General features: G+C 34.0%; 1 protein-coding gene across 6 annotated transcripts; it reads left to right on the top strand.

Moving 5' to 3' along the window:
• Window positions 1-56: 56 nt before the first annotated feature.
• LOC119070984 (hexokinase type 2) lies at window positions 57-22,900 on the top strand. Of its 6 annotated transcripts, none has more exons than XM_037175570.1 (9): window positions 8,964-9,004; window positions 9,418-9,726; window positions 16,333-16,495; window positions 16,558-16,742; window positions 16,809-16,982; window positions 20,161-20,260; window positions 21,793-21,985; window positions 22,056-22,395; window positions 22,462-22,900. In XM_037175570.1, the coding sequence occupies exons 2-9, from the start codon at window positions 9,655-9,657 to the stop codon at window positions 22,639-22,641; spliced, it is 1,407 nt and encodes a 468-aa protein (XP_037031465.1). In that variant the 5' UTR covers window positions 8,964-9,004; window positions 9,418-9,654; the 3' UTR covers window positions 22,642-22,900. The 6 variants fall into 6 exon arrangements, with proteins under 6 accessions (XP_037031467.1, XP_037031468.1, XP_037031463.1 ...); XM_037175569.1 differs by having other exon boundaries at window positions 8,981-9,236; XM_037175572.1 differs by lacking the exons at window positions 8,964-9,004; window positions 9,418-9,726 and adding an exon at window positions 57-621.
• Window positions 22,901-24,733: the final 1,833 nt, after the last annotated feature.

Consider the following 24,733-nt stretch of genomic DNA (forward strand, 5'->3'; position numbering starts at 1 on the left):
GATAGAATATTTTCGCGATTATTTGGTGTGACTTTATTTTGACCGCCAAACGATCGGTTTTAGTTAGTGTTAAGCCTTGTTTGACAACGGGTCGTTGGCCGATACTGTAGACGTTTTTCATATTTGCAACATTTCCTTTTGTTGACACGAAAATTTTATTTGATTTTCCTTGTTCAGTATCTCTGTAACAAATCATAAATTTTATCGTAATTTTTCGCTAAAACAATCACATGAATTAAAATCAATTTTTTTATTGTTGTAAATATTTACTTGTTTATACATCTCTCTGTCTGTCCATATATCTGCGGTTGGTTGATATTCTTCTGTACACTGAAAATAATAATATATAAACACAGTGCATTCGTTACAACTGCATTACTTGTAATTGAAACAACAAACTGGTTACGTATGCAACTCAATTGTATTTTTGGTTAGATCATATGTGCGAAAATTGATTGTGTTCAAAGAAAATTAATGAAAATTGTAAGATAGTTTGCTGTTCGAAAGTTTGTAACCGATTCGGTATTTTTGTTTCTTTGAAATATTTTTTTTTGTGGAGAGTTCACTTAAACGCAATCACTTAAATCTGTAAGCATGGCAACGCAAGGTGTGTCGAAAGAGGTGAGTTATTTTGATATTTATTTATTTTTTTGATTTGCCTTTTTGGCTCCAATAAAACTATCGCTCTGCTTCTTCGCGACTCTTTCACGGTTATGCAATAATCATTTTTGCACCAGAAAAAAAATTAATTTTTCTCTTGTAAATATTTGACTTCAAATTGTTTGATTAAAATTGTTTTTCCTCCCGAAAAAAATGTGTTTTATCGTCGATGATACGAATGAAGTCATTAATATAGTTAATTTACGTATGAGACACACGGTTTGATGAAAAAAAAAATATTTGCACATTTTTCCATATTTCTGTTTATTGAGAATGTCGAGTGGAATGAATGTAACCTTTGTTGTAAAACGTTTTACAGTTTTATTAATTTTTATTGCCGTTCATTATATTATAACCTAAAGCAATACTCGATCACTTTGAACGCCATTAATAATAATTGTAATAGACGCAAAATTTATAACTTATTGTTCATAGTGCTTGTGGACTGTTTAATAATAAACAAACAAGTTTTTTATTTGAATTTTCATTCAGAAAAACTGGTATATGCTTTTGGAAGGGAATTACCTTGTTGGCATAAATTTGTCAAAATTCTCGTTTTTTTTATTTTTACCTCTTGCCAATAGCTTCTGAAAAGTAAAAGTCTCATTTGAGAAAAATAACTTGTGATACGACAAGCAAAGGATTAAAAGACGAAGTCGAAATTAAAGACTATGGAAAATTGATCAACGAAAAAGAAATGGACAGCAGATCTCCTTGAATCACACTTAGTTGTCGTAAGAATTTTATTGAATTTTGTAGGACTTCAAGACGTAATTTTCGAAGATCAATTAAGACATTTCACAACGCGGACATTACTGCCATCTACACATACAACTCTAGTGAATCATATTCACAAATGAAATGCTAATTCGTATTCACACGGGTCCGCGAAAAGCTCTGTCACATGCGAAGTCACATGCTAATGAAAGTATTTCGTTAAAAAACGTGATGCTGTTGACTTTTCATCTGACTATCTCAGATTGAAACAGTTGGGAAATGTTTTTAATTGTATTGTCAGCCGGACAAGCTTAGCTTAACAACCACATCAGTGCAATTTAAAATGAACTGGTCATCTGCTATCGACAACGACTGACAACAAAGAACTAACTATAATAAGCACTGACTAATGTTCACTTATATAGCGTAACACTTGATAAAACTATTGAAGTAATAGATTTTGTTGAAACATTAAGAGAAAACAGATTTAAAGATTTTATTACGATAAGATGGGCGTTTCTAAATGGTCAATATCTGATCATACTAATAATATTTATCAATAGAATTTTATATTGCGAACGTCTTCCAGGTAATTCATTCAATACTTGCCTATACTATCTTTTATTTCGAGAGTATTTCCTTCGATGTATACGTAGTACGTATTACGTACGTACATGATCAGTTCACTGACCATTGGTCAAGTTGAAAATGATTGAGGTAGTACTCGGTGTCGAAATGAAAGTCTCTAATGAAATAGAAATTAAATGAGCCTAGCATAACTGGATCAGACACAGTTGTCAGAACTTTCTCATGGAAAATTATTAATATTGGTGTGTGATGCCACAGCGATCCGATTTTATCATATAGGAAGAGAGACAATTTCCCCCGTTAAAATGTTCTGAGGCTTGTTTGTCAACAACAAAAATTGCCTGAAACTGAATGAACCTTGGAATTTGAGTTGTTTTTCATGTCTGAAAACTGGTCATTGGAAAACAAATAAAGTAAACAACCCAGTTAAATATTCCCAGAAATTTTCCTTATTTTTTTCTACGTATCATTCAACGAATATGTACGTAATCCAGAGATTAGGAAGGTCGTAAGGTTAATGTGACTATCGAGTGCGTATTAAAATTTATGGAGGCAATATTCTTGGAATCATATTTCGAACATTGATAGTCCTAACTAAATTAAATTAAATTTTAATAAACAAAAAACACAAATTTTATATGAAAATTGAAAAATTAAGCTTTGAACTTTGTGATAGCAAGTGTGTAACATTCAGTAAGATAACATTTTTGTTGTTAAATAATTTTTTATGACTCGTTTCCAGTGATATAATTATTTTTTTATATTTCTTATTGGGCTTGTTGTTACTAACACACGTTTCCACATGTATACGTAGCCATACACATGTGGTACGCAGACGAGCCCCATTAAGATAAGCAATGTGAAGTTCAATAATTTTATACTGTGGACATTGGAATTCAATTACAAATATTATGTCTTCACAATCCGCGCACAAATTTTGCACAGTTCATTATATTATGTACGAGAGGGCATGTAATATAGAATTGTTATCAATTTGATTGTTTTATAATGGAAAATATATTATTAAAATGCCGCCAATAACTTTATTCGCCGATTGAAAAAATGTAAATGAAAAGCACGTCAATCAAATCGTAAACATAGAATCGTATAAACGCTAATATAATACCGCATACCCAAATGATGGATTATAGCGGTGCAATAGAACGATTAATAAAATAATATTGTCAACAGCGGTCATATCTGCATCATAAAACTGGTCATAACGATTTGCAATTTTATTGAAGATTTGCATCAGCGACAGTTAATCTAATAATATAACATAATTGTGTATACACCAGCAATGACACTGTGTGCACATTACGTAGGTTAATTATTATATTTTCTGAACACACTAAAAATAAAAGAAAAATTCTTATCACTTCCTTGAACATTTTTTAGCTCGGTACACTAAATGGCTTTACGACGTTCGATTTCGTAATTAGACCCACAAAGAACTTATCTAATCTCGTAAAAAGAGAATTACATTGCACCGAAATTGTGCCCGATATTGTACTAACTGTTATTACACATCGTTGATTTCATTGTTTAATAACGTTATGAAAGATATCGTTTTCAAATTCATTATGAAATTGGCGAGTCATTTATATTGGACGGAAAATTACATATAACGTTTCCTGTTATCTTTAAAATGAGAGAGGCAGAGGCTATTACGGTTTCGAGCTTTAGGTTCCACCGTTCCGAGATATCTATAACCTTTTCCAAGACGGCAAACATATCAGCAGTTTTACAAATTAGATCTATTACTTTGCTTGATCTAACTATTTTCAAGAGATTCATTAGAAATCTTTTACTTCATTTTTTGGAACATAATTTTTGCTATTTGATACTACTGACTGGGAACGACATACACCCTTTTTGTCCCTGGTTAGAATCATAAAGAGGGATTCTTTTGAATTTCGACTGACTGAAATCGGCACTATTTATTCCGGGACTTTTTTATATATGCCTAGTTAATCCTTGGCCTTGCCTAGGCCCCAAAACCAGTCTCTAATATTTTTGATCTTCCATACTTGGCTGGTTGTAAGTGGTCAAAAGTCGAAAAATTGGATATCATTTCTGCAAGGTGGCGAGGACACTGGCGTGTATGGGTTCGTTGGAAAGCTGATGTCGAGTACTACCGGGGCAAATATTACCGTCAAAAAATTTGATGATAAACGGCCGAAAATATGACCTCCGGAAAATTTCTCAGAATCTAGAGAACCTCGGTGAACTTTGATGAGAGCTGTGACCCCACAAATGCAATCATTTGATTAAATTATTACTTATTACGAATGTGGAGGACCTCAGCTTTAGTAGTTAGGCGCGTGACTATGTAACAGATGAAAATTGGGTGTTTCACTCTGCCAAACTACTAAATATGGGTATCGCTGTAAAGCTGAGGTCTTCCACATTTATAAAAAGTAATAATTCAATCAAATAATTGCATTAGTGAGGTCACAGCACTCATCAAAGTTCACCGAGGTTACATCGATTTTCAGAAATTTTCAGGAAGTAATTTTTTCGGCCTTTTATCATAAAATTTTATGAAGTTAATATTTGCCCCAGGAGTACTCGACCTCAACTTTTCAACGAACCCATACACTCCCGTGTCCTCGCCACCTAACGGAAATTAAATCCGTACTACGAAACCCCATCTTTCGACTTTTGTCCACTTACAACCAGCCAAGTATGGACGATCAAAAATATTAGAGACTGGTTTTGGGGGCTAGGCACCAAGGCCTAACCAAACACATATGGATAAAAAGAGTCCCAGAATAAATAGCGCTGATTTCGGTCAACATTCGGTTGCAACATTGGAAGCACACTTTCCCTCAGTTTCTAAAAAAAGGCTAAAATGCACGGTGGGGTTGAACAAAGCTTAAATAGAGTCGCGATACCACCTCTGATTTTTTTTAATGTTCTAATTGAGGGACTCGAGTACTATAAGGAACCACATCCAGCCGTTTTGGAGAACCGGCACTCTTATCCGTGCGGAACCGACGAGTCAATTTTGTATATAGATTGTTATCGCAACGGATAGAGGAACTAATTCTAAGCTAATTTGTGTTAAAATGACTTCCCTCGACAACCCGACCATGTAGCCACAGTCAGCTAAAGTCGAAATTTCGACATTTTTAAATCGTGATGTGTCCAAGATGAAGAGAGTCTGAAACTCTTTGAATGGCGATAGTGGTAGAGGATTCCATTCTCTATTAAAAGCCGAGAATGGATTTTACAAAATTTGTCTGAATTGTTCAATATGTGAAAAATTTTATTTTCATCATCCTCGGCGAAACTTGGACTCCTCTGTAACGCTTCTTCAATTTCACACGTACGTGTGAGTGAAACGACACTCTTTACGCTTCATTTGTTGACAACATGTAGAACGATGTGGAACAATTAAAACTGTAGAATGCTAACCAATTACAAACTTTAATTGAGTTGAGTTTCCATGTATCGATTTATTGTTATATTGTTTATATGAATAGCTGAATACAGAGAAGGGACATGTCACATTAGCGAATTATAAGAAAAATTAAATTGCGGTCGTTTAACGTATTGAATAATCTGAAAGATCTGAAAAGATTAAAAACTGCAATTATCATCGTCAGACGCTTCGAAACGAAGCTAAACATAAGCGATGACTTAACATAATTTCTTCAAATCATTATCAGAAGAATTGACAGACACTTTATCAGTGATGTGCTTGCCGTAATACGTCAGTGAAAATGCGAAAGTTTCCTTTCATCGATATTTATTCGCTAAGCCGAGAATTCTTGTATACGCTCAGAATGGGACAAGTGGGTCGACATCACAGGGAATCATGCATCTAGGCAACCCGTGCTCAAAAGTACATCAACAGTGGATATCAACAGTGTAGATGAACAGTGAGAAGAGCGTTTCCTATAGTTGGACAAAAATACAATCTTTGCCTGTTTATCGCTATGCTACATGAACTCTCATTACTCACTGAACTTGGCGACGATGTATAATAACTTAGCCATAGCGGTTATTCCCATCATGACGCTCATATAATTATTTGCCAAATGTATACATTTTAGCTGTACTTCCTTAATAGATTCATCACAGAGCTTCTTGTGCAAAACACAAATAAAAATTGAATATTAAAGTAGGGGCAATACCGGAAGTACCTTACATATTGAATGGTAAATATAGGAATTGCTATTTTTAGCTAAAATTCATGTGCCAGCAACATGAAACTACCGACGGAACACTTTTCTTTTCTAATTTTAAATTCTTGTTGATTGTTCAATTAATACTTTTATCAGCAAAATGTATTCGACCAAATAGAACGTTTCATTGACAATTTAATTACATTTACAATTGAAAAGAATTCTGATTTTCCACTCCACGACAGTATACAGTGACCACCGCAATTATTCCAACTTTAAGCTAACTCGATTTACCTTCACCTTCTATAAACAACACAAATGGTTCGGCACAATCAAATTGATATTAATTTTAGAAACCTTAAAGTGCGCGATTCAAGAAACTTTATTGGTTGAACTTTGGATCCGGTATAAACTAGTTGGAATCGTGTGACCACTTATCGTACAAACTATATGATAAGGCGATCCAGTTGATATGTGTGTATTGGACAACCACGTGTAACTATAAATTAAAGTCAGACACAGCATTTGAAATGTGAACTAGTCAATACATTTTACTTCGATCAGCGACAAAATCGCCAACGAAGTTGATCCCTGCAAGAAGTCACGTTTTGATCTATGCCACTATATATTCAACGGCATTATCATCATAAATTGTTTCATTAATCAGCTTTTAATCTTCCCATATATTACGTTCGAAAAGTAATTGCATCATGTCCATTCAGCAGAAATTAATGAAGATAAGAAATTGATTCACGTGCTTATTTACAATACACTCACTGTAAATGCCACTGGTTGACTGGTTTTCCGTTGTGAGTAGATAAGTGAGTTCAGGGTTTATTTTCGGCTGCAAATTTTACAAAAGTGTCTGAGTTGGTCACTATTTATCCAATCATTTCTCTTACATCACGTCAATTGCATTGCATCAACGCACTTCAAGCAAAAGTGCTATTAATGACAGCTGCCAAATAGAATACTGTTTTGTATTAAATTTTATCCCCACTCTTTTTACAGTGTAAAACTTTGTATGGAGCACTGTCAAGTTTCAGTACCCGATTTAAAGTACCACTTTTGCTTGAAGTGCGTTGATTGCATTTTTATGAATTGGAGAAGAAAATTACTTCCCGAAAATGGGCTCGTCTTATGGTTGAGTGCGTATACACTCTACAAGTCTTGACTATCGAGAAAACACTTAGAGACAGGGCCTATTTTATAGATTTTTGTGGAAAATTTTTTAGAAAATTGTTTGAAATTCAAGAAATTGTCAGCAATTCTAAAAATTTATAGAATTTTCTAGAAAATTCTTTAATTTAGAAATTTCTAGAAATTGTTGAAACGGGAAAATTGCAGAAGATTTCAGAACGTTTTGTTCTGTCTTAAAGAACTATTGTAATTTAGTGATGCATCTCAGCACTGTGACGCTTCCGGTCACCACTTGATTTCATCAGATTGTATGTAATTACCAGATTTTTTGAATAAGGCTCTGTAGTTCTGCAATGTTTTTTTTAGAAAGATATTAATTTATTGCAGCACGGCAGAAGTAATGAACACTCAATGATATTACAGGGATTTCATACGCAGATACGGATGGCTATGTCACTTTTAATACTATCTGTTAATCTGTTATCGGAAACGACAACAAAAATAAGCTCTGCCTAATGTGGTCTCATATATGAACAAAATGAATATGTTCAAACAAATGAAGTAAAAGATTTTGCATCAATGAGGTGAAAGAAGTACCAAAGTGTTCTCTGATTTGGGAAAGGTCAATGTTCCGACAGTGACCTATTGCGAGTTTGAGTGTTTTTTTCACAAGGATTAAACTAAACACCTCACACATCTATGGGATCAAGTCACATTCCTCATGGAATGATTATACGGCCTAGTGTAATTAGCGATAGAAACCTCGTGAAATTTTTCGCTTCAGAATTATTGAACGTAATCTGCACAATTGTTATATAGTCGCCGATTTTTCGAATAATGTTATCAATTTGGAAATCCTTTCATTAAAAAAAAATCGCAAACGGTTGGTAGACCGCATAATCTTGCGAGTGTGTTCTGATCTGTTGATTGATAACTGAAAAGCTCAGATAATAAATTACGCTGTTCAATTCTATTGCGATTTGGAAATGTCGCAGTTTGACTATATATCGTAAATTCGCTTTAGAGCTTTTAGCTTCGGACGTCAATTATTATTTTTTTTGTGTGTTGCATGTAATTAATGGGAATTAATGACGGAAGCTTATTCCACAATTTTTCAATGATGATTTCATTTCAGAATATAATGGCGAAAATTTCCTTTGAATTGAAATTTTCCACGCCACTCGAAATGTTACGTCACCATTGGGAAAATATGGAATTGATTTTTGGGGGTGTGTCAGAGTGCAATGCGCAGGAATTTTTAGTAAAACACGCTCGTGTTGTAAAATTGCATTTTTGTTGTGCAACGAAAATTTTCCACTGAAAACAAAATGCAGGGACATTTCGGAAAAGCGTCTATATACGACACAACCATACATCCACACATACAATTCAATTTTCTTAAGGAACCACCGGGAACAACATTCCTTTTATTATGCACACTCTTTTAGAGCCCTCTAAATCCCATATATAATATACCATTCCGTCAGTATTTGTCCGATTAAACTCGCAGCACATGTGCCCGCACACCACCACACCGACGATATTTTCATAATTTCACTGGTGTGAAAGAGTTTTGCATCACGTATATTTATAACAGCTCTGGTTCATGATAAGCAGACCCGATACATTTGTGTGTAAATATCTACGCATACACCGACATTATGGAGTATAGTTAGTATTGAGAGGTTTCATGTTCCAGAGTACAATTGAGTTTCTAGTTAGTATACTACCTATAGTTGTTTGAACAACGCGCTTGAACACCCAAGGTGACCTTTCTCCATGATATATCAATTTTTTTTTATTTTTGCCATACAACCAATTTTGCATTGACTTTCTTTAGAACATTTTATTAACCTTATCCGAATCAGTTGGTCGCCAAACGTCGAAGAAGACGTGCCTGTTTTCGGAGTGTTTATTATCATAATTATAAGTGGTGAAACGAAGAAATAAATTTAATTTGAAATAAAATTTGAACTTCCTCGTTGCGACGACGATAAAGTATATATAACTAACTAAGTGACAAATTAACATTAATTTTCGTTCAACAAAAATTCATTTTTAATTAACTGAATGGTGTTGAGAGGTTGATCAAGTTGTAAATTATAGGAAAAAGTGTTCGATTTCAATTTTAGAATTAATAATTAGAAGTGTTTACAGTTGCAATAAATATTATATCTAGATAGAGAGAACACACATTGATCTTTGCTTATAACAATTACAACAACAACGACAAAAGTAAAGTGTCGTCGCATTTGAAATTCGAACCGAATGCATTGCTGAACAACAATAAATAATACTGTTTAATGAACGTTACATGAATTGTGAAAGTGTCCCATAGCTGAAAGTTTAATTTAATTCGTTTTCTCAATTATTTTGTGCATATAAATACACCGCAAACGAATCGATTTGTACCAGGATGGATTTTATCACACCTTACATAAAAAATTTGCAAATTGATAAAAGCAAATTTCTTGAACCGAATCCAATAGTAAGTTGATAAAAAAACCGTTTCGCTAAAAAAAATTATTAAATTTTCGTCCATAAAAAACCGTCCAATCGAAGCATGTCGACGTACAACTGTTTTTTTCGTTTGATTCGAGTGTGTAATAAATTTGATAAGAGCGAAATAATTACATAGTGTGGGCCGAAAATATTCACTTTATTCCTGATCGTATAGATAGGTAACACACAATGCAATGAGTGCGGGGATTTTGCAATAAGCTTTTTTTTGTTCGTCTGTTTACAGTGAATTACTGGCAAAAAAGCGAGACGTTTTTTGCGTGGTCGATTCAAATGACAGACAATTTATTAAATTCGTTTTTAGGACAACAGACTCAAATTATACTAATTCAATTCATGGCTAATTTATCGCTTTAATTTCATTGAAAAATGATGAACATATCCGTTCTTCATTTTTTTCCTCTCTCCGTCTCTGTTTTATTTTATTAAATTGTGCAGAACTGGTAACAGCCAATGGCGACGTTACTTTTTCGTTTGGAGTTCAATTAATTTGTCCTTCACGAGAAAATTGCAATGATTTTCCTTTCTATATACATACGTTGCTTTTCGGTACAAGCTGAAAATAATAATGCGCCACCCTTAAGAGAAGTACATCATTGAAATGACTTTTTATAGTAGGTAGAAGAAAGAATGATGAAAGTGAATGAAAATTGTATTTCCGTGTTTTCCGCGTTTTATACTAGTAGGTACTTTGTGAGAGTACCTTACGCACTCAGTGCGACATTTTGAATAGGAACTTTAAGACAATCAAAAGTTATATTTTGTCAGAGAACGTTTGAATTTTTGGTGACATTGTAGGTCGTAGGTCAAATTTCTATTACGTAATAGTTGCAAATAGTCTTATGGATGGGTGGAATGACCCATGTTCATAATGCTACCTTTTAGAAATGACAAACGCGCAGTATCATTAAATCTTTTACTTCTTTTGTTCAACGTATCTTCTAGCGAAAATATATATTCCAAAGAAATTTCTGGGCTTACCAAAGAGATTTGTCTTTTTTTAAATATGTTGAACACTTTACCGTTATTTCACTAAATTTCGACCAATATCGGGAAAATATAACGTTAATTCTATCATTTCTAATGGTAACCCCATACAAAATAACGCTCAAATATTACCATTCGTATATGAGGGGATAAATACATGAACCGAAAACATTTTATTTGGAAAATGTCTTTTTGTGATGGTTAGTGCATAAATCTCCTCCTATAGTGTTTGTAAGTTAACAGGAGCTCATCGTTTATTTCTGTCGTTACTCTTGATATCATATGATTACAATTTCGTGTTGGGTTCATCAACTTATTATATGTGTCGTTTTCTCACCTCAGCTGAAACTTAGGGAGCCTCGGAAATAAAATATGAATAGTTGTTTGTTCACCGAGGGAACAAAGGTCGGAAATTTCAGTTCGAAAGTGTGTTTTGTCGCCAGAGCGTAGCAAGTTCAACACAACGTATTTCACAACAAAGGTTCACGAAGTTTCAGGTGAGGTGAGAAAATGACTATTTTCTCGCTTGCGTTCAGAAAATATCGTTTTCTCGGGTGACAGTACTTCGAAATGAAATTTTCAACTATTTCTCCCTTTGGTGAGCAAATAACTATGGAAGGTCTCAGACTACGAAAATAGCTGTCGGTTTTTGCTTTGAATCTGAATAACTTAAGATAGTTTGTGTTGTTTCCGGCCCGGTGACTTGTGAAACAAACATCCCTTATTATCTTACCGACGGTAACTTAGACTCTCCTCTTCCTGTAAGTCGGTCTTACTACCTTTTCATCTCAACGTCTTATAGTATAGATTATGGACACAAAATACCACAACAGCGCTCGACTGTGACAATAAAATGAATTTTATTACATAAACAAAATTACCGAATTCGAACAGACTCATCACACTATTTTTACAATTCAAATCACTCTTCATTCGCGTCGACGCTATAACGAACGAGTGAAAATATTTTGGGTCAATCTTGTTTTCATCTCAACACACATTTTTCTTGGTATAGACAGTTATACTTATATCCAACAACGATATTGCCATGAACTTCTACATGTGTATGTTGTTCATAAAAAAAGATGTATAGACACGACACGAAAAAGTAAAAAAAAAATGTTTGGATTGTGCGCATAACTTCTATTTAGACGAACTTCCAATACTCAAGCAAAACTATAAACACACGTTTAGTCGAATTGACGTCATGATAAGCATGCACCATCAGATGGTTTTTTTTTGCTTCTTTGATTTCCATAAGACCATTTTCACATATCAATATCATTAAACTTTGATAGGCCATTTAAAGATTATTGAATTCCGTTTAATTCGCTTAGGTAATCGAAATGAAATGAAACAACATTGCGTCAATGTGAATGTTTTTATTAACGAACCTTTTCATCAAGTGATTCTTTAAGTAATCTTACATTGGAATGTGTAACTCTATAATAATGAGACAATGATTTCGTTTAAATATTTTTTTTACTTTTAGTCTGAATGGGCATGTGTACGGCTACTCTTGGTCGAATCAATAAAAATATTTTGTTCCATTTTTCATGTACGGTTTGTATATATCGTTGTATCCAATGAAAAATTCAATATTCTACGTTCACAATTGGCTCACAAGTTATTAGATTGAGAGCCTCTGTAGGGTCGTCAGTCTCTATGATGCCTTGAACCTATGAACCCAAAATCCTTGAGAAATTGCGGAAAATTTGAGAAAATGACTTCCGGAAAATTCTTGAATTTTCCTGGATTCCTTCAATTTTCTTGATTTTTCTGAATTTACGTAATTTTACGATTTTTGGAAATTTCAATAAAATTCGAGAAATTTGAAGAAAATCAAGAAACTAACTTCTCAAAAATAGGCTATTCCCGATACAAGCCACTCTTTTGTTTTTGTGTGTTAGGAGAGCCCTAACGAAGGTAGGCTTAGTATATTCCTCAGCCGTCCAAAAACCAAATTGATGATGTAATGAAGATGGTATGTAATCTTGAAATTGGATTTTGCATAATGTCTGAGGTGTGTACTCTTCCAGCACTTAAAATCCAACCGTTGCCGCCGGAGTGACTGATATAGAAACCGGCTCTCGGCCTATTTGCTCAATTGGCTTACTACTATTCTTAGACTCTCGACATCGTACATCATACACTATAACTTCATGCCCGACTAAATTCAATTGTATCATTTCAACCGGATGTCATTAGGGAGTGCATTGTGTATATATAAATACATATGGGAGCAGAAAAATAGCGTGTTCAAATTCGAATCACTTGAGACAGTTTAAGACGGTTAACTGGACGAACCGTAATATCAATCTAAATTTAGAATGTTGTCCAATTCGGACTGATTAGATTCAATCAACAAAAATCGTTGAACATAAAGTGCGTTAATCACAAATTAATAGTTCAGAGTCATCATGTGACGTGACAAAGTACAATTGAATAATGAATTGCAAAATTCCTAATGTCGAAACGAAAGAAATAAAAAAAATCAGCAGCTACGCGAGTCAATGCACTGGTAAACGTTTATTTTATTTCATATTTTGTATTTTCATTCCTCTAAATATATCGCAGCGCACAATAATGTATTTCTGTGTCTGTTCAAGTAGGTGCAAGCGTTGCGAATTTATTTAAAAGACTTCATCGTATGGCACGTATGGCAAAACTCTCCGTTTTAAAATTGAATAATTTTTTTTCCTGCAGTGAACATAATTATAAAAAAAGGCAGCGAAAAAGAACAACTCTACAATTCTCTCGCTCGCATTCAGACCGACATACACTATAAGGTCAAAAATCGATCGTTTCTTAGTTGTTTTCGTATAATATTCTATATGTGTATTGCATGGAGGTTTTGCCGTTTTTATTCAGTTATAATATGAATGAAAATACCAACGCGCCTCTCGGTTTGAGCCAATCAACACTGGAGGGCTTGGCAGACGTCACAGGTGGGGTATATACATATGTTTATACGAAATTGGAACATGCAGTCGCGCCACTGGAAATTTTATTCGTTTGCTATCCCAAGGTTTAATATTATTTTATGGAAGTTTTTATGTGTTAGAATTTGGAATACAGTGTCGGTACATAAACTGCCATATGGTGAAACTGTACAAACACAATCGTTAATTGGGTTCAGAAATTGGATGATTTACTGAATGATGTGCAGAACATGAGAATTAGCCACAAATTTGTTTCTGTCTGGTGTCTGCCACTGCCATACGTTATTTTTACTGTTCCTTGAATTTCATACTCGATTCTGAATTCAAATTTGATCAAAGAAAACCCAAATTATTGCTCGGTGTCGATCGACACACTTCGTCTTTTGTTTCTATCAGGAACTATTTTTAGGAAATTTTTTTAAAATAATTTTTCCAGAATTTTCCTATAATTCCACAAATCATTTAAGGAAATTTTAGGAAAATACGGGAAAAACTAGGAAAATGTAAAAAAAAACTGGAAAAATAGTGAAAGTTAAGAAAAATTAGGAAAATATAAGAAGAACTAGGAAAAAATTCTAAAAACCTAGGAAAGATAATGAGGGACAAGTAAGAAAAATTAGGAAAATTATTGAAAAACTAGGAAAAAAGGAAAAAATCTTTTCCCAAAAATAGTCCCTGATTTCTATCATTGCTTTCGATGCTTGTAGATTCTACATTGTAGTAGACACAAGGTTTGTTCAAACACATATTTGCTAAACGATTAACATGGAACTGCATCGCAAAATTCCAAGAACGTTTGGGATTATATGTTGTCTGGTATAATTACTCAATGTCTGCGCATATTATGAGCGTCATAATTCATAATTTCATTCTTTTAAAGCTGATATCTCCATACAGGTATTTAAATAAATTAATTTAGTCTTGACTGTTGACTTTTTCGCGACATTTACAAAAAACAAACTTTTATCTTTTGCATGTTAATTAATCTTTCTATTCATTTTTCGTTAGTTCGTATGACATTATCTCTTTTTTATTTCAAATTTGTTGCCCTTGGATTCAGTTTGATTATAGGTGTAACACTCGACACACTCGTCAATATGTAAATTATGTCTCATTAAAAATTTATTGATACCATCGTCACACGATGTTATTTGATTATAGCTTTTGCTAGTAGTAGTAGTCAGGTCGAACAGAAAAAAAGTATGTTTTTGTTCGCTCTACGCCATTGAAAGTCAACTTCAAAGTTGATCGACAGATAAAAGCATATCTGAGTGTTCTTTTCTCGGTATTATTGTCACCTCATCGGTATTTCAATCTCGAGTAATGATTGCTGATAACTTTCCTACAATCGTTTAAATCGAAGCGATGTCTCGATTGATACTTCGCATTTACAGGTGGAATAGATGTAATGGTAAACATTTCGCAATCTTTCAGACCAATAACAATTTAATCACGAATAAATTACGTGAAACTTCAGAAGGGCCCCTTCTCGTTCTTTTGTAAGTCGAGTTACGTTTTTAAGTGGTTTCTCTCAAACATAAAGCAACTTAGGATTCAATTTCTTTGATTGAGCAGAAAGTGAAGAAATCTGTAAATTACGTACGCTTTTGGAGTGGAAATGAGCGTACGCCTCTGTTACATTTGGTCCCATTTCTGAATTCTTTGTTAAAAGAAAACTCAATTTATTGATCGGCTTCGCTCAAGACACTCTTCACCGTGTATATATCGAATTTTTACGATTTTTTTTTGTAATTTTTGACATTCACAAAATCGTGAAAGCTCAAGAAAATTCATAAGAATTCGTGAAAACCTTGCATGATTACTGGTTTTGAGAAAACATTTTCTCATATTTTCTCGAATTTAGCCACATTTTCCTAGATTTTCCATAATTTTCTAAAAAATATTTTTGGTAAAATTTTGGAAAATGCAGGAAATCTCGGGAAAATATGAGAAAATGTTTTCAGAATGTTTGCTAAATTAGATTAGATTAGATTTAAATTGAATTTTTTCCTATATTTTCCCGAATTTGTCTAGCCTTTCCAGGAAAACTTATAGGAAAATCGGAAAATTTAGGAAAACTTGTGAAAATGTTGGAAAACGCTTTCCTCAAAGTAGTCACTGCGTTAACGAGGTGGTGTTACAATTTGATTTAAATTTCGATTAATATTAGTACCTGCAACTTGAATAAATTAACTTTAATTATGGGTACTACACAATGTGCATGTGCAGGTTTACATAAGAACGATATGCTTTTTATTGACCCCAGCTCCTATTTCTTTTATGAAGAAAATTGTTTACCTCCTAAAATTATCTACTCTACGTGGTTATCTCTTTTTACTTGCTTGTTTTCCAATTTATTTCATTTTCACCGATACTCACACACTTAATAACAGTCATTTCATTAACTATTATTCTGTATGTAATGATGCTGACGTAATGTCAACGAGCACTCGTGACATAAATGAAAATAGTCAGCGTGCCACCCACGGAATATCGTAACACAACGTTGTGTAGTATTTTTATTTGATTCAAGTTTTGTTTACCAGTAATCGTATAAAAGTGAAATGTTGTTCACCCACAAATAAATATCTCTGAGAAATTGCGAAATGAATTTAACCGAAAAAATTTCGTTCATTTCTTTGCAGATTCAAGAGAGATGCCAGGAATTGATAATAGATGATAAGGCTACTGTGAAATTGATGGACTTGGTGCTACATGAAGTCAATAGAGGATTAAGTAAAAAGGAAAACAAAGATGCAGACATCAAATGCTATGTTACATACATACAAGATCTACCAAACGGAAAAGGTATGTGTACGAGAGATGGCAATGCATCAGTTCACTAATGAATCGATTTTCTTCCGTTCCAGAACGAGGAAAGTTCCTAGCCCTTGACTTGGGCGGAACCAATTTCCGAGTATTGATCATTCATCTGAAAGGCGAAAACGATTTCGAAATGCAGTCGAAAATCTATGCGGTGCCACAGAATATTATGTTGGGTAGCGGTGAACAGTTATTTGATCATATTGCTGAATGTTTAGCCAATTTTATGAGAGTAAGATCGTTTTTGACTCAACAGTTTGAGAACACATTTTGAATGAAACTTTTGATTGTTGTTTAGGAACACAGTGTATACGCGGAGCGACTACCGCTAGGATTCACATTTTCCTTTCCACTGTTGCAACTAGGACTGACAAAGGGTCTGCTAGTCAGATGGACAAAGGGATTTAATTGTGAAGGAGTTGTTGGCGAAGATGTGGTACAATTACTTAAAGATGCTATTGCAAGACGTGGGGTAAATTTTCTTTTTTAATTTTCATTTTTTTTTAATGATGAAAATGTTCAAGGTTTCTCTTTCGAGTTTTTCTTTTTATTTGAAAACGTTTTTTTGCGTTGCGAAACTCAAAGCCAATCATTTTCGTAAATTTGTCATTAGAGAGGCGAGACACATTTATCAATGATTACACAAAGAATGTTTTATTCTTCGATGGAATTTAATCGTTATCTACAGCTCGAAAGTAGGCAGTAAAATTCAATTGAAAGAGCGGTTTTTCCCCCGGTGGATTATAAACGGCTTACCAAAGTTTAATTAATCGCAGACAGAAGAAAGCCGACTTTTTAATGTGTAGAGAGTTTTATCTATATCTGTCGCCTTATTTAAATTGCGCAGGCCATGGCATGGATTCCAGCCACGGATGAATAGTTAAATACAGAAATTGAATGTGTTACATTAGCGATTGATAAGAAAAATGAAATTTCATTGATTTAGCTCCGTTCCGAATAGGCTTACGATGTTTTTTGTTATTACAAAATGTCTACTGACATCGTCAGCCTCGTCAGCAATGAATTTTCATTTTCGTATAATTTGCTAATGTGGCACGTCCCATTTCTGCATTTAACTATGCAGATATGGTTAATGGCAGCAATGAAAGTGTAAAACAGGTATGGTCTATTGTCCGCCAGGAGGACATAAAAATTTGATTTTCGTACTTAAACGCACTCATTTTCATATTATTTTGACATAAAATGTGAGTGCGTTTAAGACGAATTCGCCGATCGACCATACCTTTTCTAGACTTTCATTGAATGGCAGGAGATACTTAAATTCACGTCCGATTTTGTAAATTTCATTGCATCATTCGGCTGGCACGGATAGGCGTTGCCCGAAGGGCTTTCTCATTTTTGTATGAATGAAGAAGGGCTTTTTAGAAAATTTTTCCATATAAGGCCCGACGGATTTGATTCACACAGTCGTTGCCCAAAATATTTTGAATTTTTAGAGGAAACTAAGATGAACGGGTGAGAGTTTTTTTTGGTACGACAGGAAATAGTTTTAGCTCCATTTTTGAGTAGTAGGGCTCGCAGGGCCTATTTTCATGAATTAGATTCTTGAAAATTCTCAAAATTCACGAAAATACTCGATAAAATTCCTGAAATAGGCCCTAGAGCTTAATCTAGTTTTTTTGACGAAATTGTTGAACTTTCTTAACGATTTCTTCTCTGTGAATGGTGTTCAACCTTCCTCGATTAAATTCCCGATATTTAGATGAATGAAATATGACTTGACTATTGTAGCATGATAGGAGCAATAAAATAAAATTCGAATAAAATCTTTTGATAAATAGGAAGTTGAAATAACAGTCATGGGAATCTTAAACGACTCAACAGGAACACTGATGTCATGTGCACATAAAAATCATAACTGCAAAATTGGTATAATCATTGGTAAGGCAGCCGATTTTATTTTATTGGTTTTTTCTTCTCAACATATTTAAAGAATAAAATTGGAAAAATTTAACTTTCTACGCATTGTGCACCGTTCTATTCAGCAAAATGAAACAAACAAACAAAAAAATACTAAAAACAAATTCTAAATGTGCTCGTCTCAGTATAAGTGGTACTGATAAAAAAATGTGATGGCTTTTTTCTTAGAAATTATAAGTAGAAATCTTATTTTTATATTAGTTACGGCTAGTGTTATTGCACTTGTATCGGAACATTATTTTTGCACACTTGAAATTTTCATTTTATTTTCATTTCCATTCATTTCATTCATTCATTTGTAAAATATTCCATTATCTCAAGGTTCATCGACACACAATGCACTCAAAATCAATACACTCATACCACGTAGTGGATCTATCTTTTGATTGGACTGACTGCTTCCACAAATAATAAATTGCAACAGGAAAATGTATGAAATTACTTTCAGATATTTGTACAGTGACAGCAGATAAGAAAATTGATTATTGCGAATTCATTGATAGCGTAACCGCCGGAAAACAAAAGTTTCAATTGAGATTTGGTATCAAGATATCTGCATAGAAATTTTGCGTTGTCAAAGATTTACCTTTTTCCCTTCGATTTTGAGACCGGTACAAAGTCTTATAACTTTCCTGTGACATTACCTGTCTGCCTGCACATTCTACTGACAACTTGAGGATGGAAAATTGATATATTGGATCTAAGGAGAATTATTTCAATAAATTCCACGGAATTTGATGAAGTTCTTAGTAAAATTTTGTGAAAATTAGTGAAATAATTCTCAACATTAGACCCTGAATCTAGGGCTTCGATGATGACAACACCATTCAAAGGATTTTCGAAAAAGTTACTTAATTGTGTCGGTGGTGAACGCTCGAAGAGTTATGTAATCCAGGGCTTAGCTAATAGAGTGTTCCAGTTCGAATTTCGAATAGCTTTCAAAAATGGATGCCGCGGGTATTTCACTAAACACTTCATCAAATTTCACTAAATTTGGTGAAATTCAGTAAAATGTGGTGAAATTTAGTGATATATTTCACAACAATATGCCCTGCGAAGATAGAACACCATTTATTTTGATAATGAAAATTGAGCACACTACGCCAATTCGATTTTGGTGAATTTCTGTGTATATGGAAAAGGTGTGTTCGCGCGCATTTCCTTAAAAAGCGATCTGCTTGACCTTCCCCAAAGTTTACAGGCTTGGTTCACAAGGTAGATGATTCATCAACCAATGCGTTTTTCTTGGGAGGGGTCACTCTACTCCACTTTATCTGGTCTTATTTATTTATTATCATAAATATTTCAAATGATAACTCGATCTAAACAATGAGTGAATAAGATAGCCGCGCTATCACTCCACACTTCTACTAATCTATAGGATTGTGAAGTGTTGAGAGTACGTACGTAATACCTTCTTCTCCTATTGTCTGTAATCTCGCTAATTATTTCATTACTAAATTGTGCGAATCCTCCCCTTATCTTGTAATTGTTTTGGGTTTTTTTTCGGTTGAATATTTTTTTGATGAACCACAAAGACAACGTCAAGGTCATTCCGCCAAGGTCATCCATATACGCACATCATGAAAAAACCATATTATTTGCGGCCGACAATTCATATGTTTTGTTAGAGAAAGAGAAATAATTGAAACAAGAAATTTGCTTAAAAATTGTTTAAAAGTAAAACGAATTCCAATATTACAATTTAGGACGTTCAAATCGATGTATGTGCTATTCTCAACGATACAACGGGTACATTGATGTCATGTGCATGGAAAAATCACAACTGTAAAATAGGATTAATTGTCGGTATGTTGAATATACAGAAGGAGAGAATATGAATTTTGTGTTTGTCCCTAATTCGGTTTGTATTGTTTGAATTTTTGAATTGGATTTTTTTTGTTGGTTCAGGCTTTTATTACTAATCCCTTCGGTGGTTTGGTTTTGCTATTATTTTCTTGATTAATTTTAATTTGCAATAAAATTTCCGCATGAAAAAAAAAGCTGAATTCTGGGCATGGCCTTATGATTTTTACCTCTGATTTATCACTGTCCACACACAGCACTAAATATATACTTTTCTAAATTCTTCCAATTTCATTTGATTTTATTTTAAGCCAAGTTATAATCTGAACACCAGTCTGCTGGTTTCGTTTTCCTAGTTCATTAAAATGTAGCACAAATTTGCTGGTGTAATCGCTGAAATTTTTATTTTTTTTTTAAATTTGAATGGATAAGATTGCACCTATCACCGTACTGACGACATTCGTTGTTAATACGATTTGACAAGATATGGGTCAGGGGGTTACATTGTTGATAAATCCATGTTTATGTGACTTATGCAACCAATTTTTTTTTATTTCAAAGTTAATTTACAAGGTCACAACTAACGACACTCTTTCTGATTATTTTATCAAAATTATACTTTTCACGGACTGTTTTGTCACACGATCAGCTTGAGTTATTCTTCCGTATAGTTGAAGTCGTTTAAATTGAGATATAAAGTACAGGTTTCAAGGATTTATACCAGCAAATACTAGTAAGCGATTAATAAACAATCCAATCAGTCAAAGCCCTTATGTTCTTCTGCTCGCTTCGAGTAGTTTTTTTTATTGTTTTTTTTTTCTATTATCATACGGTCGGCGACTTTGAAATAAGTGATACATTTCGTATCAGCTGTTTTTCAGCTGATCCACTCAATACAAACAAACATGTTGTACGTCATACAAACCGTCGAAAGATGTAAGAACACATTTGTCTGTTTCAGTGCCTCTGCTGAAAAATACATCACTCATTTCAACGTCTTCGACTGTAATGTTGTTGAGCATGTTGAATTGTGGAACATTTTTACAACCAGCAAGAGTAAGGACAACAACTGTTGTCTTCAGAACGTTTACGACCAAAAAATTATTATAATCCCTTCTAAAATGGCTTTTTTGTGCACTCGTTGGGTGCTAAACCATTATAAAGAGACTAAGGAACGATTTAGGTCGTAAATCGTAAAATGAGATTTTTGAGGTGGAGTCCAAAGATGTTTTTGGTTGTAAGCAACGCACTTGGGGATAAAATTTCATACAAAATAGTACTCTATTTGGCAGGTGTCAATCGAAGCACTTTTGCTTGAAGTGCGTTGGTCTAAGCATTTAATCATAGCAAAAATGGTTTTCTTCAATTGTACTTCTACCTTCGGACAACGGTCTCTTAACTTTCTCAGCAGATTTTTAAATGTCTGAAAAAATCCACAAATTTTCATGCTCAACAAAATGGCATTCGAAGCGAGCGTTGCCGTTTTTTTGTTTAAATAACGAGCGACAAATGTAACGATTTCCTTTCGAATCCAGGAACCGGAAGTAATGCATGCTACGTTGAAAAAATCAAAAACGTTGAGAACTGGGATGGTCCGACAACAGAAAAGCAACATGTCTTGATCAACACTGAATGGGGTGCTTTCGGTGACAATGGCGTATTAGACTTTATCCGCACACAATACGACAGAGACATTGATGAGCACAGTATTAATCGTGGAAAGCAAATGTAAGTGATACGATTGATTACGCGAAGGAAGTGAGGTTAACGAATAGCCCATTTTCCCGTTTTGTTTCAGTCAAGAGAAAATGATATCCGGCATGTACATGGGTGAATTGGCTCGATTGGCTATCTACAGATTTACGAAAGAGGGTCTACTGTTCAACGGCGTTGATTCGGAATTGCTGAGAACGCGCGGTCAATTCTTCACCAAATATGTGTCCGAAATTGAATCCGACAAGCCGGGAAATTATACAAACTGCATGCAAGTCATGGATGAATTAGGTCTGCAAAATGTTACCGAACAGGATTGTGCCAATGTTCGATATATATGCGAATGTGTTTCGAGTCGGGCGGCACACTTGGTATCGGCCGGTATCGCAGCGTTAATAAACAAAATGGATGAGCCGAGTGTTACGGTAATTGATTCATATTCCGATCGGTCTTTGATTGATTTAATTGTCATGAATGCATTTGATCGGCAGGTTGGTGTTGACGGTTCTGTGTACCGATTTCATCCCAAATTTCATGATCTGATGATGAAGCGTATTCGTCAATTTGTTAAGCCCGAAATATCGTTCGACTTAATGTTATCGGAGGATGGTAGTGGTAGAGGCGCAGCCTTGGTCGCTGCCGTTGCTTGCCGAGAGGAGGGTCGTGCGTAGGTTAATGCTGATCTAGTTTCTAAGATGTAAACAACAAAAATATTACTGTGGAAGATAGTGGTAGCAAATTAAGACCAATTTTTAATTTATTTTTATTTTTACAAAATTTAATTTGGTCGCCCGCCCCTCTTTATATTGTTAATAATTCCCTTATTGTTTTCACTCTCTTCTTCTTCATTTTTTTTAAAAATATTTTTTAAAGTTGTTCAATATATTCAAGCGACATAGCGATAAAATAAAGAAATTACAATCACATTACGGAGTTGCTTTCTATTTGTTTAGTTATAATCGAGTACTAGGAAATAGGATGAACTTTGGCGCATTTGGATCGTTCCGGAGATATGTGGAATGAAGTTAGTTGTAAGAAGTGGAAAGGAACATTTCCTAGAAAATTGAGAATTTTCAAAATATGCCGAAGTTTCTACCGATTTTAACTTGCTCGTTGAAAGGGTCTCGATGAGTTTTTAAAAAGCGGGTGAAATTTAACTAACTTTTTTGCGCTGTAGCACTGTAAAAAACGCTACAAACAATGATCAATTTGAGTGAAAGTTTCCTCAAATTTTATCTAAACGTGTGGTTGAGTTTCAAGAAATGCGAGTTCTTGGAAAGGTCTCGACGAGCTCCAGGAAATAAAAATGTCAAATATTTCAAAAATATCCTAAAATTCCATATAAGAGTTTCAGATTATTATTGTAACTAAGGGCTCCTTAGGAAGTCGTCGTCAGGGAAGTACTTAGCTTGTTTTAATTATGTCAGTACTCTGGTATAGCTCTGGTATCAGAATACTCTTTGACATCAACACATTCTTTTTGATGAGAGAAGAAGGACAACACACAAATAAAATACCTTTCACGTTCATCTCAACTGTAGATTCTACAGTACACTTCATATCAAAATAATGATCTAAAAGGAATTTTCTTAGTCAACTTCCGCAGCTCTGGGAGAAGCAAGGGATGAGATCAGGCCTCTCACTCTAAATTTGGACTCCTTATTAAGGAATTAAGGAGGTTTTAGCACAAAAATAAGGAGAAATAAGGAAATTGTTAGTATAAATTAAGGAAAATTCAGGAGAAATTTTTCGATAAAAATCGAAATTATTCTAAGATACAGCAATTAACGTCGGAAGTCCGCCTCAACTTTAAAATAAAACGAATTATTGTTTATTTTGACGTATCGTTTTTGTAAAGTTGTATCGTAAAATTCACTTTTATCACGATGAAAATTTGAATATTTTGGGCGCGTTTAAGGTTTGAATTAGATTCTTAGCAAAGCTTAGCTTTACCAATTATCACTGTAAGTGCGCTTCAAAATTCAAAATAAAACGCATCACTGTTTATTTTGACGTACTTATCGTTGATGTAGGGTGGCAGTTTTCAATCAGTTTCGATGCGACAAAATTTTTGAAATTTAAGACGTACTTACGGCGTGAATTCTTACCGTGGATTTACATAGCAACGTAAAAGTGACAGATGCAATGTTTTTTAAATACTGCAACCCGAAATTTCATTCATAAAATTAAAATTATGAATGAAATTTCGAGTTGCCGTATGAGAAAATTTTTGCATCTGTCACTTTTACGTTGCTATGTAAATCCACAGTTACTTGACCCCACCCTCAAGTTTAAAATTTTGCTGGATTAGATTTTGATCTCGTTAACTGCAAAAGCTGTTGTTTGTTATCCCGTTCGAATTTCGAAAAAATAATAAATTGGTGAAAGTATAAAAGTATAAATTTGAAAGAAGTAAATGTAAATAAGGCTAAAACCTTCAATGGTTTGTAATAAGGACGTATGTCTGAGACAATGTTATGGGGGATTTACATGTTAAATCAAATAGTTCTACTCGAGATTCTCGAGCCGAGAGGCGGCATGGAACAACAAAAATATATGTTAAACCTGTCATGCTGGAACTGGAACTGGTGTTGAGCTACCTTTTTATTAGAGTTCTTTGTGCTAAATAATCAAAATTGTTATATTTGCCACGCAGCGAATTTTTCTTTTCTTAATTTTGATTCCGTCGATGAAATTTGCGAAAAATAAGGAAAGTAAGGATTTTTTAATAAAATAAGGAGGAATAAGGAGGTTTTTTATAAA

The sequence above is a fragment of the Bradysia coprophila genome, assembly GCF_014529535.1.
Source record: "Bradysia coprophila strain Holo2 chromosome IV unlocalized genomic scaffold, BU_Bcop_v1 contig_106, whole genome shotgun sequence".
NCBI lineage: Eukaryota > Metazoa > Arthropoda > Insecta > Diptera > Sciaridae > Bradysia > Bradysia coprophila.